Raw genomic sequence first — 16893 nt, 5'->3', positions numbered from 1 at the left:
GAAGAAGAAGAAATAGTGCCTTCTGACCACCCAAAGTTAGAGTCTGAGTGAGACTCGCTATTTGATCAATTACTGACTTATTGAAAAATCCACCTTTAGGTTTCAGATTGGTTGTTATTTATAGAAACACTTAAATGGGGTTTAGCAGGTTGCTGAACGTACAGCCTACAGATGACACACACCAGGGAGTCATATTGCAACAGGAAATTCTTTTGTTTTCAGTCAAATGCTTTAGAAATCCTTAACAATCATTTGACAGTTTGCAGTTTTGTAGTATACAGCGAGAGCCTCAGCAGCCCCATGAGAGACTTTGAGAGACATTCATATTTGTGCAAAGTTTTCTCTCTCTCTCAATCAATAACGGTTCTCTCTGATGACACATATATACGCCTGACAATGGTTCAGAGGGAAATTCAAGCAAGAAGCAAATATTAAAAATCAGAATATTTTAGCGTTGCTTTACAAATACATTGCACTGAGCTATTACACATATGGGCACAAGAGGGCTTTTTTTCCATTCTAATCGTCATAGTTTTACTAAAGTCAAGTAATATTTGACTAAACAAATGCTGGTCAGTGCTCTGAATAAGTACGCGCCACTCAAACAGCTGATGGTCTTTTCCACAGAAGTATTAACTCACCTCCTTTTCCTATGAGTAATGCAGAAAATAAAGTACACCCATTTTGCCTCACTAACAGAACTCATTTCTCACTAAGAAACACAGCAGATATTGTGTGTGTTAAAGGAAATGTATTACTTGTTTCACACATTGCTATCTGGGTGTCCGACTTTATCCTCATGGGCATTAACTGTTCTCGAGACAGTTTTGCCTGTGCCTTGTATCTTGCTAATTCTACTACCCTAAATTTAGCCTGTTTCCCTGTATCATGCTGAGACATCCAGGTGAAAGGAAAGGAATTGCATGTGATAAGAATATCTTGGGCTCCTACAACCTCCTTTGCTCCCTCGCTGTCCTTGGCTGAAATGCTTAAAGATTGCCTTGCTGCTGACGTGACGCAGTTTGAAACACTGACAGCTGTCAGCCTCAGTGTTGCAGAAATGTCTTTATAGGCGGCGACTCAGACAGTGAGAAAATATGGGAGAGTGTCAGCTTAGATAATAATGCAGCGCAAGTTCTGGCAATTTTTTGTCATTCTCCACCTTCTATCTGTGTACTTTTGGAACACAGTGGGATCCTGTGTTACAAAATGGCGTGGTTCAGTGGCTTTGATATCACTGACGGGGCTTTGATTTCTTTGTTGAAACTATTATCTGGAGCATTATTTATTGAATAGGAGGTTACTGTCATCTGGCTATTGCAAATATGCTTTCACAAAAGCTTCGATAAGGTTCTGTTAGAGTAGCTCTTTTTACACTTTGGTTGAGACAAATTGCATACTTTATAACCTATTCATATGTTAGCCTTGGAGGAGCTGCTCTCAGAAAGAGCAGTGCTGGGGCAGAGACGATGCAGCCTCTAAATAAGGCATTATCTGTCTTTATGTTACCAATACTTTAAGAAGAATGAATGAACAAACACGTACTATTGCTCTGTTAGCACATAGCTACTGTTATGTGGCTACTTGCAGCTATAGGAGAGCTAATGGAGGGAATTTTACACACACCTCTACCGGGACGACTTCATCGACTGCAGCACAGCTCATTCTCTCCGGTAAGAACCTTACCACTATACTCAAAGTCGTCGTTCACATTGTCAAAATTTGATAAATATCCTGCCATGTTGCACAAAACTAGCACAGACTGTCACAGAGCAAGGAGTAAATAAACTGTGCTCCAGGGGGGGCGTGTGGATGAAGTGGTCCCAGTAGAGTGCCTGTGTAGAAATCCCTCCGTTAGCTCTCCTATAGCCGCAAGTAGCCACATAACAGCACCTATGAGCTAACAGAGTGATAGTACATGTTCGTTCATTCATTCTTCTTAAAGTATTGGTGAAATAAAGACAGATAATGCCTTATTTAGAGGCTGCATTTTGCCCCATTCACTCCGTTATATGGATCTCGAGTTATCTAAATAGCTTCCGAAGGATGCCGACTTTCGCCAAACTGTTCTTGGTGAGTAGATAAACGTATTTCATGCCAGAAATAACGTCTAAGTTTAAAAATACCAGAGTTCCCCTTTAAATGAAAGACTGACTCTCTGTTTCAGATGAAATTTGGAATAAGTTTTACCTAACATATCAAGTCAAATACATTTGAATTTCTATTGCAAGTTGAAATTAAGTGCAAGAAAATAAATGGAAATAAAAGTATGAATCTGTGACTCATTTCAAGTCATGAAAAGCTGCAATGTCCAAATTACATCTATACAGAGTTATTTCTGGCCTTCATTGTCCTGCAGCCCTGTTCTAACAAAGAAATAATAACCAAATAATTGGACATCTGTTGAGTGGGTGAATGTTCTGAAATGTGCACTGCCTCCGAAAATGTAAAAACCTGATAGCTATCAGAGAACTAATATCGAACTAATATTGTGCAATCTTGAAACACGCTGTTTCTTTTAGAACACTGTCAGTCTGGAGATGTTTGCATTGTTACAGATTATGTGATTAAGAAGAATCCCCGCCTGAAGTGTTTTTATTTGGCCCTCCTCTGCAGTATGGTAGCTTCTTTGTGAGGCAAATGCACATTTATTTAGGTGCACTTTGCACCAACAAGAAGACAGCGACCTTGGCTTATCAGCTGATACAATGTGTATACAGAGATAAAAAAATCAACCCTGACCGTGTATGTTAAGTGTAAAATAATTCAAGCCTGCTTGACAGTTGGTATGAGCTGTTTGTGCTCATATGCTGTGTTTGGTTTTCACCAAATGTGTTGCTGTGCTCAGTGACCAAACATCTCTAGTTTCATCTCATCTGTCCAACGGACATTGTTCCAGAAGTGTTGTTGTATATGTGTATATTAGCCCCTTTGCTAACCTCAGCCGTGCAGCTGGTCATTGAACGGTCTGACCTTGAGGTGAACTTACTGGAGGGAACATTCTTACTCACCGTAGAGTGAAGGACTCCAAATTCTTCTGAAATGACCTTATAACCATTACCAGACTGACGGGCAGCAATGACTGCTTCTCTGAAATCGTTGCTGATGTCTTTCCTCCCTGATGTTGTGTTAACACACACCTGAAAGCTCCAGAGCAGCAAACTTGACAAAAATCACCTGCTTTTATAAACGCAGTCACGCTTGCCAATGATCAATTAATTAAGTGCATTTGATTAGCAGCACCTGGCTGCTACTTACCCTCTTATCCTATGGAGGCAGTGTGAACTAGTCCATCGAGCCTTGTATCATATGTGTCCCTCTTGAGAAGAGCATCCTGATGGGATTTAAAAAACAGGAAACTGGAAGGATGACTTATATCTTCCATCTTGTCCTAAAAAAAAATCAAACTCTTTCCCTTGAGACTCTGACTTCCTTTGTCTTTAGCTTTGCATCCGACCCCCCACTGTCATGCCTCTCCTTCACTCTGTCAAAGCAGCAAAGTAAGTAAATAGTGCACAGAGTGAGCACAGCTTGATTAAACCTGCACTTTAAACAGGGCCTTCACTGATGACTCATCTACTGATTTTTTGAAAACCTTTCCATTAAATCAACCACATTTCTTGTGTTTTGGATTTTAATTTAAACCACCCTACATGCCCCTGGGTTTTTAGGAGAGAAAAAACTATTCTTATCTCGTATCCACATGCTCAAATACTAGAGCTGATCATTGTAATCTATCAAAAGGTTTCAGTCCTTAATTAATGCTTTTACCTGCATGTAAACACACTGAACAACTCCCTGCGAACTCCCTTCAAGGTGTGATATTATAAATAAGTCATGGGTGTGATGCAGTTTTTGTTTCTGTCATGGACTGAGTTCTTTTCTTGAGGCTTCATGTTTTGCATGTTTACTCAGCTTTATCAGCTCCCTGCTGTCAGCTAGACTGATAACAACACTACAGACACACACATCGTCACACACGCATTTCATCTCCTCAGACATTGTTATTTTACCCCTCCTCTATTCTGTCAGGCATAATGGAAGTATAAGCTTGTAAAGAGGTGCTTATGGGTGTGCAAGGGCAGTGTCTGCCTCAGTTTCAGAGGGAAATGACAAGGTTATTTTTGACAAATCTGCCCCTAGAATTATAAATCAAAATCCTAAACACAAGAAACGTGGTAGATTTAATAGAAGGGTTAGGGTTAAGTTATGCTTCCTAAAAGAAGTCGATGAGTCATCAGTGAAGGCCCTGTGTAAAAGTGCTATGTCATCCTGGAATGGGTCCAGAAATGTCTGAGTCAGAGGGGAGCTCAGAGCAAGATATTACAGATCGTATCCGCACATAAAAAAGTCCAGAAGAAGAAGCAGGGACTTTTGGTTTGGTTGCTGAAGACTGGCAGGGTTGATGCCACAGCCAAGAAGCTTGCCAGATTGCAGCAGATTGAGTTACTCCCATTGTGTATTTCTTATTGTTCATATTTTATTGCATGTGATGTGATTTCCTGACAGAATAGACAAGTTGACCTTATTTAGGGAGGCAACTGGACCGTGGCAGCATCACATTCTCCTATAGAGGCTCAGCTGTTTTTTGCATTTCCTGCAATAGATATACATTCATGCAAAGTTAAAAGTTTCCATCTCACTGTATTTCCTCTTCTGCTGTGTGCTGTGTGCTGTATGATTTAACTCATTTACAGATCTTTTCAAATAAATTCAGAGTTTATTCAGATAAGTTTGGACTTGTCTCGTCTTAATTGAACATCAGAGAATTGATCATAAGTTAAAAGAAAGTGTGTTAGCAGAGTGACGTCGTTCCACCTCACAAACACTCACTCACTTTCTTTGTTGCTCCCTTGTATCAGCATTGAAAGAAAATCCTGCTCTCTTCCAGTCTGTATTGTGTATTTTTCTGTGTCTGTCAAACTGTCTTGTCTTGTCTCCTAGCCAGTCTTTCTCTCACACATTCACCAGCACAGCACCAGCTCATTCCGTCACTGTCAAGTCAGCACAGGTTATCCTCCATCATGCTCAAGAAAAATGGAATCTGCTCTTTTGATTCCTCTCCTCAGTCTTTTGTCTTTCCTCTACTCACAGCTTCCTTCTCTCGCTCTTTTTTTCACACCTTATCTGCCCTGTCCTCTTTCTATCTGAACAGCCTGGCGACAGAGCCTGTCGATATGGAATTCGCCCCACCAGCTGGAGGCGATGCTCAGCGCAGGCCGCTTGTGCCTGTCGCAGCCTGCCCATCACACGGCGCTTTACACCACACCATAACCGCCAACTTCAGCGCATACCTGAAGAAAGACTGTACTGAAGCAACTCTTTATCGCTTATCCTGTGACGTTTCAGTGGAAATGTGATGAAATCATAAAGAGAGATCTGAGGGTGAAATGGATGTTGGCGGCAGAGGTGGGGGAAGGGTTGTTTTTGGAAAATAGCATCATGAAATAAAGTATAACATTGGAATGATAAATCTGGAAGGCAAAAACAGCAAGCAACGGAAGCTAGGTGGCATGATAAGATAAAGAGACGGAGACAGTTCTATATTACTCTGTAATAGATGGTTTGTTGGGCTATGCCACAACGGGGGTTATTAAAGTCAAATAAACAAGTACAGTCATGTTTTGTGCTTTCACATCGTGGGATCTGCATCGTACAGAGGCCCAGCACAAAACAGCCTCCACTGTGCTGTTTACAGAAAGAAAACTGAAACTCGAGAAGCAAAACAAGGAGCAGGAGAGGCAAAGATCTGAGGGGGGAGAAATTGAAGCACGGTAAAAGCAAACAGCGACAGAGGGATGGATTGTAGAGGCTTGGCTGCCAAGACAGAAATTTGCACAGCTTTAAGTAGTTGCAGCACTCTATTGCTCTGATGGGAGAATCTCAACTGCTTGTTATTGCAGAGGGCTCTTGGTAAAAAGGCTTTTGTGTCAGCACATTCACAGACACACGCAGTGGTGAGCAGTCTTTCATTGTCCTGAGCAGCAACTCTAGGCTATTAGACTTAACTGCTGACCTGTAGGAACAAGCATCGACAGCCATCTCACTCCCACCCTCTGTTTACGCTTGGTGAGACATATTACGCCCACATTCAAATGACTGTGTTTCTGTACTGTTATTTGTGACTGTAAATGATTTTGCATGACATTAAACTTGAGAAATGCTTCACATTCAGGTTTGAAAAAAAATAAAAAAAAGCTTAAAGGTTGAGCACATGTGCAGATGCAGTGGCTGAATGCGAAGACAACGTCTTTGTTTTCCAATGAAGTGGCTCACTAGGCAGTCGCTGGCTGCTGCTGAGTCACTTTATTTCAATTCAGAGCAAGCAAGCAGCCAGCCGGCCTCTCCTCTCAGCCCTGCTGCGGCAAAATGGGGTCCACACCTTGACAGGATAATAACAGTGGCCATGTAGAATATCAAGCATAAGTGTGTCGCTCTTCTGTCATTTAACAAAGGTTTACCCAGATGACATTTTCTTTGTGTGATGTGAAAGACGAGGTTGATTTTGATGAAGGCGTTTGAAAGGTCACGTGCAAACTGGGTCATGTTATAAGCCGACTTTCACACTTCTCTGCCAAGTTACATGTTGAAACAGATGCAGCATCTGATGTATTGGAGAGAGTAAACCTTTGGGGTTTGTCTTTGTCCCTTTCTTGTTTTATTCTAATGAGTCAACGTTTGACTGTGCATTTTCATTCACCACAGAGTGGAGGAGGATGAAGACGAGCTTCCAGAGCACCTTTCTTCTGAGGTAAAAATTAAAATCTCTCTTTTTTTTTTTTTTTTAATTCATCCATTGGATTTTTGTCCTTTCTGGCACTCAGTTTGCTCTTTATTCCAAAGTCGATAGTACTACAGTTTTTATTTTTTATACTTGTAGTGTTTCTTCAGCTTCCATCTATGGAGGTATGCAGTTAATATTAGGCAGCTCTGTTCAGCAAAGGCAAAGAAAGACTTGCCTAAAGTGTCACTGAATGAAACCATCAGACACATTGCAAAATCGTGTTTTAAAAATGACTTCATGAAACATTTTGATGTAGAAAACGCAAGTAAACATCTGTCTATTTGGTCCTATCCTGATGCCATAATGTTGAATCAGGCAGCTTTACGATCACTGCAAGAATGTTGCTGCCTGCAATGCACACTGTTGTTCCACACATGCTACTCTTCAGTCCCATTTAGAGTCTATAGAATTAGTGCTACTGCATATTTACGCACTTGAACTTTAACATGATTGCAATCAGTAGCTCTAATGGTAATGAGTTCGTCATGATTTGATTTGTATTTGAGTTGGATATGACCAGAAACTATACGATGACATCAATGTTGAGTGTGTGAAACAAGTAGAGATTGTACAATTAAACTTATCTTTGCCATCAATACTTGATATGAGCACCTTTAGTCTTCAACACAGCCTGAACCTCTCTTTTCCAGGCTTCTTGAAGGACATCCCAAAGCTCTTCTTTGGATGTTGGCTGCCTTTTGTTTTGTTCTCTGTCAAGATGATCCCACACTGCTTCAGCAATGTTGAGCTCCAGGCTCTTGGGAGGATCCATCACTCCATAAGACCCGTTGCCATTGATTTTCAGTCCAGGTCTTGTTTCAATTGGCTCAGCTTTGTCTCCCTTAAGAATGGATTTTCGACAGCCACCCTTCCATGAAGACCATTTCTGATGAGGCTTCAGCAAACAGTAGATGGATGAATTGAAAGAACAGATGCATTTCTCAGGTCCTGTGTCAGGTCTTTGCTGGATGCTGTTTTCAGCTGATAGCTCTGCAGGAATACTATTCTGTGTCTGTCAAACTGTGGTATCATTTCATTAAATGATACTAAAGAAACGGGAACAAAGATATGTCTCTGTGACAGGCTGCTAGTAGCATAGTTGTCTGTTATGTGTCGACACAACACAGGTTCATCCAGTTGAGTTTGGTTAATTTTCTGTGCTTGAATGATTCATAGGTCAGTGTTAAGAGGTTTAACAAGCAAAAGATAACCAAACAACATGTTTCTCTGAAAATGGCCATGTACCGCAACTCTGGCAGACCTTCAGAAAGTTTTGAGAACTACTGCTCAATATCATTGACCGACTACAAAAATTCTCCCTTGAAGCAAAATTCTAAGAAATGAGAGGTGAATCAAAACTTCTCCGCAGAACTGAATAATACCATAACATTAGTATATACAAACTAAAAAACAAAGTTTTAGACGGCCATAGCAGATTGGGTCCAACAGCTTCCATTATTCACCAAGCCACACCAATGTAGACTAACTATTGTTACCTGTGGTGCATGTATGAAGTACATTATGCTGAAAGCTTTCAGTGACAATGCCCCTTCTGTTGGTTATGATCTGTTACCAAAGAGATGCTATGTGGCTGTCCTAAAAAGCTTCTGATGTCGGTAAGTGTTCCCTCCAACACTTTTCTTTTTTGTGCATTCTTTTTTGTACCCAGTATTACAGGGATTTCCTTACTTTCCGACATACTGTACTTATCAAGGATTTACAGTTCATCTTGCCATCATGTCCCCCAGCACAGCTTATGCTTTGCTCCTTCAATCATTTCTCTGCTGTTTCTTTTTATACCTCATGACATCGAAGTCGAGAGAAGTTCAAAATGAGGAAATGCATTTTTTTTTGCTTCCTGCTATGCATCAATCTCTACCACATCCTTGCCAGCTCATCTGAGTCTCTGTTGTTGTGCAGGCAAGTTGATCTCTCCACACCCCTTCCACCCTACCATCACTGCTTCCCAGCAGTTCTCCATCCCCTCTCTTTCATCTTATCCATCAAATGGACTCTTATCTGCATGCTGTGAATGGATGAAGTCGCAGGTCGCGTTTCGCAAGCATTGAGAGACCGAATAGACAGTAGATATGGATCCCACCAGAGACTTCAGGCACAGCTCCAGAGCTCTTTGTTATGTAGATGCATGAATGTAACCTTGCCAGGGTGCGAGTCCATCCAGTGACATCTGGGGGAGTGGTCTTACTGTTAGTGGGAATGGATGTCTGGGGAGTTTTTGGGACCAGGATTTTCCTATATGAACTATAGGGCTAAGATTCCACTGGTTAAAAGCCGAGGTCATTGATGGCCCCACAGGCCATCCAGGGCTGCAGGTTTCCATTCCTTCCATAAGGCGGTGTATATTTAACCTCAGAGGGCTTTTGTGTGTTAAAGAGTAACAGTGGTTTTCTCATGGGTTACAGGTTGCCACAGGGAGGCCAGACACAACAGAAGGCCTGTGGCACAGTCTGGACTACAAGTATCCTTTCACTGCTTGTTTTTCTTCAGAGCACTCCCACATCTGTTTGCACTCACAGTGGTTAATGCACTGGTCAGTGGAGTGGTATGACATGGTGAGTTCAAGAGAAAATAGTACTTAATGTCAGTGACCGGGGTGAAATACCCTTATGTGTCTCAGGATGGTGGAACAAACAGGAAGTCTATGAAGCCCTTTTCTTTTAACAAGACAAAGACCTGAACCACACTGCAAAGAAAACACAGGAGTTGCTTCAAAAAGCAAAAACAAGAAAGTAGTGAGAAGCTCAGAAAGTATCAAATCATTGCTGTCGATATTGGTGTTGACTAAAGAGTGAAGAGAGGTTTCTGGAAGCAGATCATTTAGTGAGTTCAGCTGGTGGTACGAACAGTGCTGACCTACTCACAAGAGATGCATTAGCTTTAAGCTAATCTAATTCTACCACTTATTGGTCTCATGACTTGGCCCAATGTTTATTAGAGAGCACATCCTTTTAACTGTTTGGACTAAAAGAAAATTAGACACAAGCTTCTGAATGAACTGACATGCATTCCAACAACTAATTTAATGCATGAATAGGTTATCGTTAAAACGTTTCTATGCATGCAAAGTGAACATGTTGCGTCCTTGTTTTTGGTATAAATCTTTGTCGTTACTCTCTGTCTCTTTGCAGCTGTTTTGCATTTCTTTGCAGCTGTTTTGCAGAGATTGTCTCTGTGAGTGTTGTGTTCATCTCTTTTAACTGTATCTTTTTCAGGTTGTTGTGTGGTTTTCTGGGTGTTTTGTTTCCTTGTGGTCTCTTGGTGCAAATTTGCTGTTGTTCTCTGACTCACTGTCTGATCATAATTTTCCTCCAGCTCTTGGCTGTTTTCAGTCTTATTGCACCTAGTTGCAGCCCTAGTTTGACTGTCTCCTTTCTCACCCTTTGTGCGTCACAGCAGTGGCTTTATAGTTTTCATCTCTGTTTGTGTCTTTATAGTCCGTTCAGACATTTCACATCTCTTTGTGTTCATTGCTGCTTATATTGTTGTGTCCTTAAACGTGTAGCAATGCGAAACGGATGCGTGGCTTCACACTGCTCATTTTCATACTCGCGCATCTCCATGTCCCCGTTACTGAAATGCCTTCTGATGATGTGATATTGTTGCCACTAACATTTTACACAGGATGCTGGAAGACAGATACACTCGACTGTCAAGTTCTGAAGCAACACTGCTCCATCATTTGCCGTAAACTCATATTTGAAACCTTAAACAAAGCAATTCCTGATTTCATTGTTTTAATTTTCTATTTAATGACAATGTTGCTGAATGCATTGAGATGTGACTGAACTGATGATGACACTTTTATACGCTGAAGACAGACAAGTGGTTTTTTTTGTTTGCTTGTTTTTTACAGTAAATCGTGTAATCTAGGAGAGTTAATTTGATTTATTGAAGCGTTGTCTAAATGCGATAAAAAATAATCATCTTATCTTGTCAAATACCTTCACAAGTAGTTATGCCACAGACTCCTCCGTGTCTCCTGAGACCGTCAGGAAGACAAAACATAGCAGCAAGAGCACTGCCAACATTCAGATTACATTTGTGTTTGTTGCAACACAGGAGTGATATATGTGTAACCATAGTAACCACACACTGTACTTTACCCTGTGGCTATAGTGTAAAGCCTACACAGTGGGTTCGTTTGCACATTTGACAGTGCATGTGCCTTCTATTTTCCAGTAAATAGCAAACAGAGCCAGAGTGAATGGGTGAGAGAAGGTGAGAACGGGATGAAAGGCTCAGTCCCAAGCCTTATTTCCTACTTTGAAGTTGACCTGTGTATCCATGCTGCCAGGTACTTTAGCTTCAATTTTGCTTCCAGGTGTCCACACACACTGCTGCTTTCTCTATAATTTCCCCACCAGCCAGACAGTAGGACTCATTAAAACAAACATTTCACTCCTAAGTACTCATTTTGACCAACATCAAAGCCTGTGTGATGTTTGCTGCTAAAGTGGTTTACTGGTTTGAATCTGGCATCATGGAGGCCACCCATACGTAAGAATACTAATGTTGATATATTACGTAGATGTGAGATGATTCAAGGGAGAGAGTAAGTCGGGCTCTCTAGCTTCCCGTTTTTGTTCTTGTTTTGTTCCGGTTGCACAGCTCGTTGGGCAGTGACTGCTGCTTTTAGACATGATCTATAGACTTAGATATGAATATAAAGATTCTGCTGGAATCCACTTACCTCAGGTTGGATAAAGACTGCAGGTGACTACCTGCACTTTATTGTTGAATTTACATCATTTACATAGCTTCAAATAATAACATGAGGGTAGTGTTTGGTGTGGGGTTGTGCCTCACATTTTTTTGTTTAGTCTTCCCCTAGCAAACTCAGAGTGACATCTTGTCTTTAGGATGTCAGTAAACAAATAGGAAACCTTTTAACTGTCGGGCCGATTGTCTCTCTGTTTCCAGTTTTTCATCTAGACTGCTAGCTACGTGGCTTAAGTGGGTAAGCTCTCAAACAGTAAATCCCTGAAAGAGAGATATTTAGACATGCTGGGTTAGAAAAAGACCGCAAATACATGCATAAGAAAAGCAGGTCAAGGAGAAACTAAAGACTTCAATAAATTAAATACTTAACACACCGCTGGGCAAGGCATCCAAAATGGTTCCTAATTAAATCCAAACTGAACTCTGAGCTTAGAAAAATGAACATGAAAGCTATAGCAGTGCAAGACTAACAGGAAACAAAACAAATCAGCAAGGATAACAAGAAGTGGGAAACCCAACACCTAAATACAGGGCAGGATCAACACACAGAGTGACTAAGTCATTTCAAAGTGAAATGGCAAGTAAAATCAACAAATAATTAAACTATTAAAACCCCAAAACCAAAAGACAGTGTCCAAAACCTTTTTTTTTTCCATTTCTTTTTGGATTGTATGTTTTCAATTAGCTGTGTACAGTGCTGAGATAAAAATCTTGAACCACTCCTCATTTCCTCATATTTTGCTTGCATGGACCCAGGCTTTTTTTGTAATCTTTTTAGCTGGTCTTCAGCGGATATAGTTCCCAAGGCTTTCTGAAGGTCTTTTTAAAGTTTTTCTTTACACACTGGCTGCTTTTTCCATTCATTTCCAGTCCAGTTGTTGTACCTGAGCAACATGTTTTTGTTTGTTTGTGAAGCCACCTACCACCAACCTTTGAAAAACTGTGAAAAAAAATCACTGTTGTGCCTCCACACTGCAGATAACCTCACAAATAATCCCATTTTACTCACAATAAAAGAAAAAAAAAAGCAGGAGTCGCTCAACACTCTTGCACAGTACTGTAAATATTGCTGTCCATCACCAAGAAATGTACTTATTGTACATATTTCCCAGAACAATAAACTGTTCGTTTGGTGTGACGTGTAATAAAAGTGCGTCAAACAGATTTTTCAGACTGGAAATCATCAGATTCTGTATGTTTTCATATACTTTTATATCCCTGCTCTGGCTTTAATCTTTACAAAGAAAATAATATCTGAAGCATAACTTCTATATTAAATTTTCTGTTGTTGGTTTATATACACGATAGCATGAAAAGTAACTTTTAAGTATGTCAAAACTGCACTGAATATGAGAGTAAAGTCAATGATCTCCGCCGCTGACAAAAGGTCAGGGAGGGGAGATGTGTGTGATGTGCAGGGTGGGAAGGATGCTTACTGCGATGGTGACTGAAACAGCAGTTTGGTTTCTACCCCACAGAACTACTCAGCAGCTTTTCCCCCACGCAAACGCATACACACACATAATGTGACACCAACGTAGATCAGAAAGCATCTCTGGCAGTTCTAATTACCTTCCCTGTCCAGGGTTATTTCATTATGGAACGGGAGGACACTGTGCAGACTCCTGCGAGTCCTGAGGAAGTCATTATTCTCTTCTTTTTTTAACCTCCTCCGCCCCCCGCCCTCTTTTTTCTTTCCTCATTTAAAACTTTTATAAATAAATCCTGCTAGCTGGCAGATTGGTGCCTGTAATTCCAACCTCTTGCATATTGCATAATACAGATAATAGAGCCAGAATGCAAGAACTGGAGCCAAATTAGATCATTTCCTTCTTTGTTGCGCAAATGCCAAGGTTTTTTTGTGTCTTTGCATGCTGCCTCGAAGTCACGTTATTTGCTATAAATTCAAAGGTACATTGTTGCTTTTGTTCTGAAAGGACAATACTGCTTAAGTGTGGTTTTGCCTTTTTTTTTCTTTTTTTTTCAAGAAGTCAGTCAAACAAAGTATGAAAAGTGGTCATTGATGAGAATTATTCAAACTCTTTCAGCTGAATATCACCATGTCATTTTTAAGAAGATGTGGAATCAAGTGTGTATCAGAATATGCTTTTATCAACCAACTGCACTGGGCCTGGCCTGATTAGATATGTTTGAGGGTATATAATAGGGTGTCATTTTTATCATTACATAGACAGGCATCTGTTGATTCGACTCTGTGATCATTTACATATGGCTTCTTTCTGCACCCACTCTCTCCAATGATATGAAATGTGCTTGACTGAAAGACTTAGAAAGAAATTTGTGATCTTGCCTCTGGTTTCAGCCTAACGCTTGACTGACCTGATTCCCTGAAACAAGATAACGACCCATTTGTATACTCATTTGTAATGAGTAAATTATTTTTTATCTCTCTCTCCCTAACCTTCTGCCACTCAGCTTTTTTCACAGCTTTCCCTCCTGAAAGGTCTCTCATTGGCATCTTAAGTTTTACTTAAGATGTTTTCACAGTAGACAAGTTGTAGTATATCTATATTTGACATGCCAACAGTTTAGTAATCTGCAACAAAAATAGCACAAGAACCTACAGCTTCAATGACAGTTCTATGGAGTCTTGGAAAAAGGCAGGAAACGACCCCATAAAGGAAATAGTCTTAATTGACTATATAATTCAATAGCTTAATCATTTAATGTCCATACTAGGAAAAAGCACAATGGGAAAAACTTTGTTGGCATTTCATCTTGAAAAGAGTAACTGTTTTAAGTAAATGGTTGAGATGCAATTTAAAAGTAAAAGTATCAAGATCTGAACAAAACTAATGGCAAAATATACATTCACTTTCAGCAGTACATGCCTAAATCAATTGGTAGAGATGGGTCGCGTTGGTTCACTTCAACAAATTTTGAATAACACGCATGACAGCCTCTTAAAGATATGCTTAAAGATAAGACATTGTTTACTTCCCCATCTCCATGTCTGTGTGCCTAACTCACTGATGCAAGTCACTACTTTGGTGTAATTCAGACTCCCAACGTGTGCTGCTAAAACAGAGATCACTCTCCACCCACAATACTTACGCTTTTCCAAGGATATACAGATGTTAGACACTGATCTTCTGAACCCTTGAGAGGTTTCTGAAATAATAAATAAAGCTGTACAGTTGCTCATTTTTAACAAAAAAAAAAAGGTTTGGGTGTATTATAATGTCTACAACTTTGACTTGGTGCCTCAACAAGGATTCAGATATCTGAAGCCCCTGCTAACACATTGCGGCCCTCCCTTGACTGACTCGTTACCGGAGTGTTGTGGTGTATTTGCAAGAGTGTTCGGTACCCCTCGTGTGCAGGAGGTAAGACTTCCCTTATGCTACCACACACAGAGAATAAAAGGAACATTAGATTAATCGATAACTATTTGCAGCTTGCCGTTCAGGACGAACAGCAGCTTTGCGAGACTGAACCCGATGATTCCATCTTCAGTTTGGAGAAAGCGGAGCGTTCATCAACAGGAGGCGACTCTGCATCAGAGCACTGCGAGGACCTGTTGAAAGGAGACTTGGGCCTTGGCACTGGTCCAGCTCTCACTGTGGAGGCCTGAATCTCCTGGGAACTCCTCTAACCCCCTCTTATCATCCTCTGCCACCGTGAGGCTTACGCCCCACCTCCCACAGAGAATGGGGTCACTAGTCGGGCCATCTGAAAGCAATCGAGCGAGAGTTAGAGTTACTGTGAATCCCAAAAGGTCACACAACCCCCGTGTGCTGACATGCATGAAAAGGAGTACTCCTACTGGAAAGAAAAAATAAATTACAGAGGTCATTGCTCTTCCTGCCGCTATGTTGTTGATGTCTTGGCTTGCTTTGCTCCAGTTGCCTGGAATTTAATTGCTCAAATTGAGAACACTGAGTTAGGAGTAGTTTTGATCAAACAGCCAAATCAAAACACAGCAGTACGTGTAAAAATGTAAAATGTTATGTCACACATTGCTAACATGCAGAGCAGCTTCACCCTACTTGGTTACATAATGTGTCAGTTGAAGCTTTAAGGGGACTTGCGCATCTGCATATACTGTAATTGAATGCTACAGTATTCCCCATAATCAGCTGCAATGATATTTTCGTGCCTGCTTTGCTTCACTCTTCCCCAACCCCTTATTAAGCTTTGATTGCACTGTTTTGTGCCACAGTCCTCTTAACTGATCCAAATGTATTACGCTGAATTTGTTTTTCCCTCATCCCCCTGTACGTCTTGCTTACCATTCTGCGGCACGTCACAATATTTCCAATTGCTTAAGTATAGTGACAGCATTTGGATAAGAGACTATTAGCGAGAGAGGTTTCCTCTGAGCCTGTTTGATTAGAAGTTGCAGTTTCTGTGTGTCATTTTAAATCTCACTGCCCCGTTTTCCTTGAGTGAAGCAGAACATTGTGTACAGTGCAAACAGAAACTGCGAGGTTTAGGCTTTGTGAATATGCAGATGGATTCTCTTGCGCTAATATAGCCACTATCCTTGAAATGGGAGCTTTCCTTTTCATCAGCGCATGGTTGCATTTTCGGAATGTTTCAGTTCACAGTTGCTGCAAATACACACATTGTATTCTGCTTTGTTTGCCTTGATGTTTGAGTGCAGTTCTGTTCTTAGCAACAGGACTGTCATCACCACATCCTAGATGTAGATCCTTAATGGAACAGCCCATTCCAAAAAGAAGTACTGGCTAATTTTGTATTTTGTATTGTGGAATATTACTTGTTCTCATGTGAAATCTCTATATTTACTTTGCAGTGCACAATGGTGAGCAAATCAAAACGTCCTTTTAATACCCAAGCTTAAGCTTTCTTTGCATTTTTTTTTATTTCTCTTGACTATTCGAGATGAGCGGGAACTGATAAATAGTCACCTTAAACATTAGCTTTGAATGGGAAGTAGTTTTGAGAAAAAATTGTTTCGGACCCTCCATCCTCCTGTGAGGTTTACCATCACTTCCCACATTTGTGAGTTACTTTCAGTTTTTGTTGTTGAAGTGCTCACTGATGTAGTCCTTCCAGCACAGCATTCGTCTCTGCTCTGGCAGACCAAGCCGATCACAACAATGTTTTACAACTTCTTGGTTTAACCCTGCCCTTGAAGAAAGACTCGCTGCCCATCAAGCTTTTCAAATGTAAATTTGGGGAACTGGAGCAGAACAAGTCAAATGTAGTTTACTGAAGTGAGATCAAGTGTGACTGTTTTTTTCTTCTTAAATGTCTCTAACTTATACTTTTTAGTTTAATATTAAAGAGATTTAATCTTGGAGTACTTCTTTTGTTGCATTTGTCTGAGACTATCCAATGTTGAACTGTCACCAAACTGAATATGAAAGTACCGACTCAGT

At 40.6% G+C, this 16893-nt stretch overlaps 1 protein-coding gene across 2 annotated transcripts in view; it reads left to right on the top strand.

Moving 5' to 3' along the window:
- Positions 1 to 16443, top strand: part of LOC140284652 (sodium/hydrogen exchanger 9-like) — a 63247-nt gene extending 46804 nt beyond the window's left edge. The window contains exons 13-16 of one of the 2 annotated variants that reach the window (XM_072378572.1): positions 6706 to 6751; positions 9208 to 9263; positions 14766 to 14871; positions 14955 to 16443. In XM_072378572.1, the coding sequence (XP_072234673.1) occupies positions 6706 to 6751; positions 9208 to 9263; positions 14766 to 14871; positions 14955 to 15119 (373 nt within the window). In that variant the 3' untranslated portion in view covers positions 15120 to 16443. Of the gene's footprint in view, positions 1 to 6705; positions 6752 to 9207; positions 9264 to 14765; positions 14872 to 14942 lie in introns of both variants that reach the window. The other variant, XM_072378571.1, reaches the window with a different exon arrangement.
- The last annotated feature ends 450 nt before the right edge of the window (positions 16444 to 16893 follow it).

This window comes from Leuresthes tenuis, unplaced genomic scaffold (genome assembly GCF_036924035.1).
Source record: "Leuresthes tenuis unplaced genomic scaffold, fLeuTen1.0.hap1 SCAF_24, whole genome shotgun sequence".
Taxonomy (NCBI): domain Eukaryota; kingdom Metazoa; phylum Chordata; class Actinopteri; order Atheriniformes; family Atherinopsidae; genus Leuresthes; species Leuresthes tenuis.
This window is presented reverse-complemented; position numbering and strand designations above follow the sequence as displayed.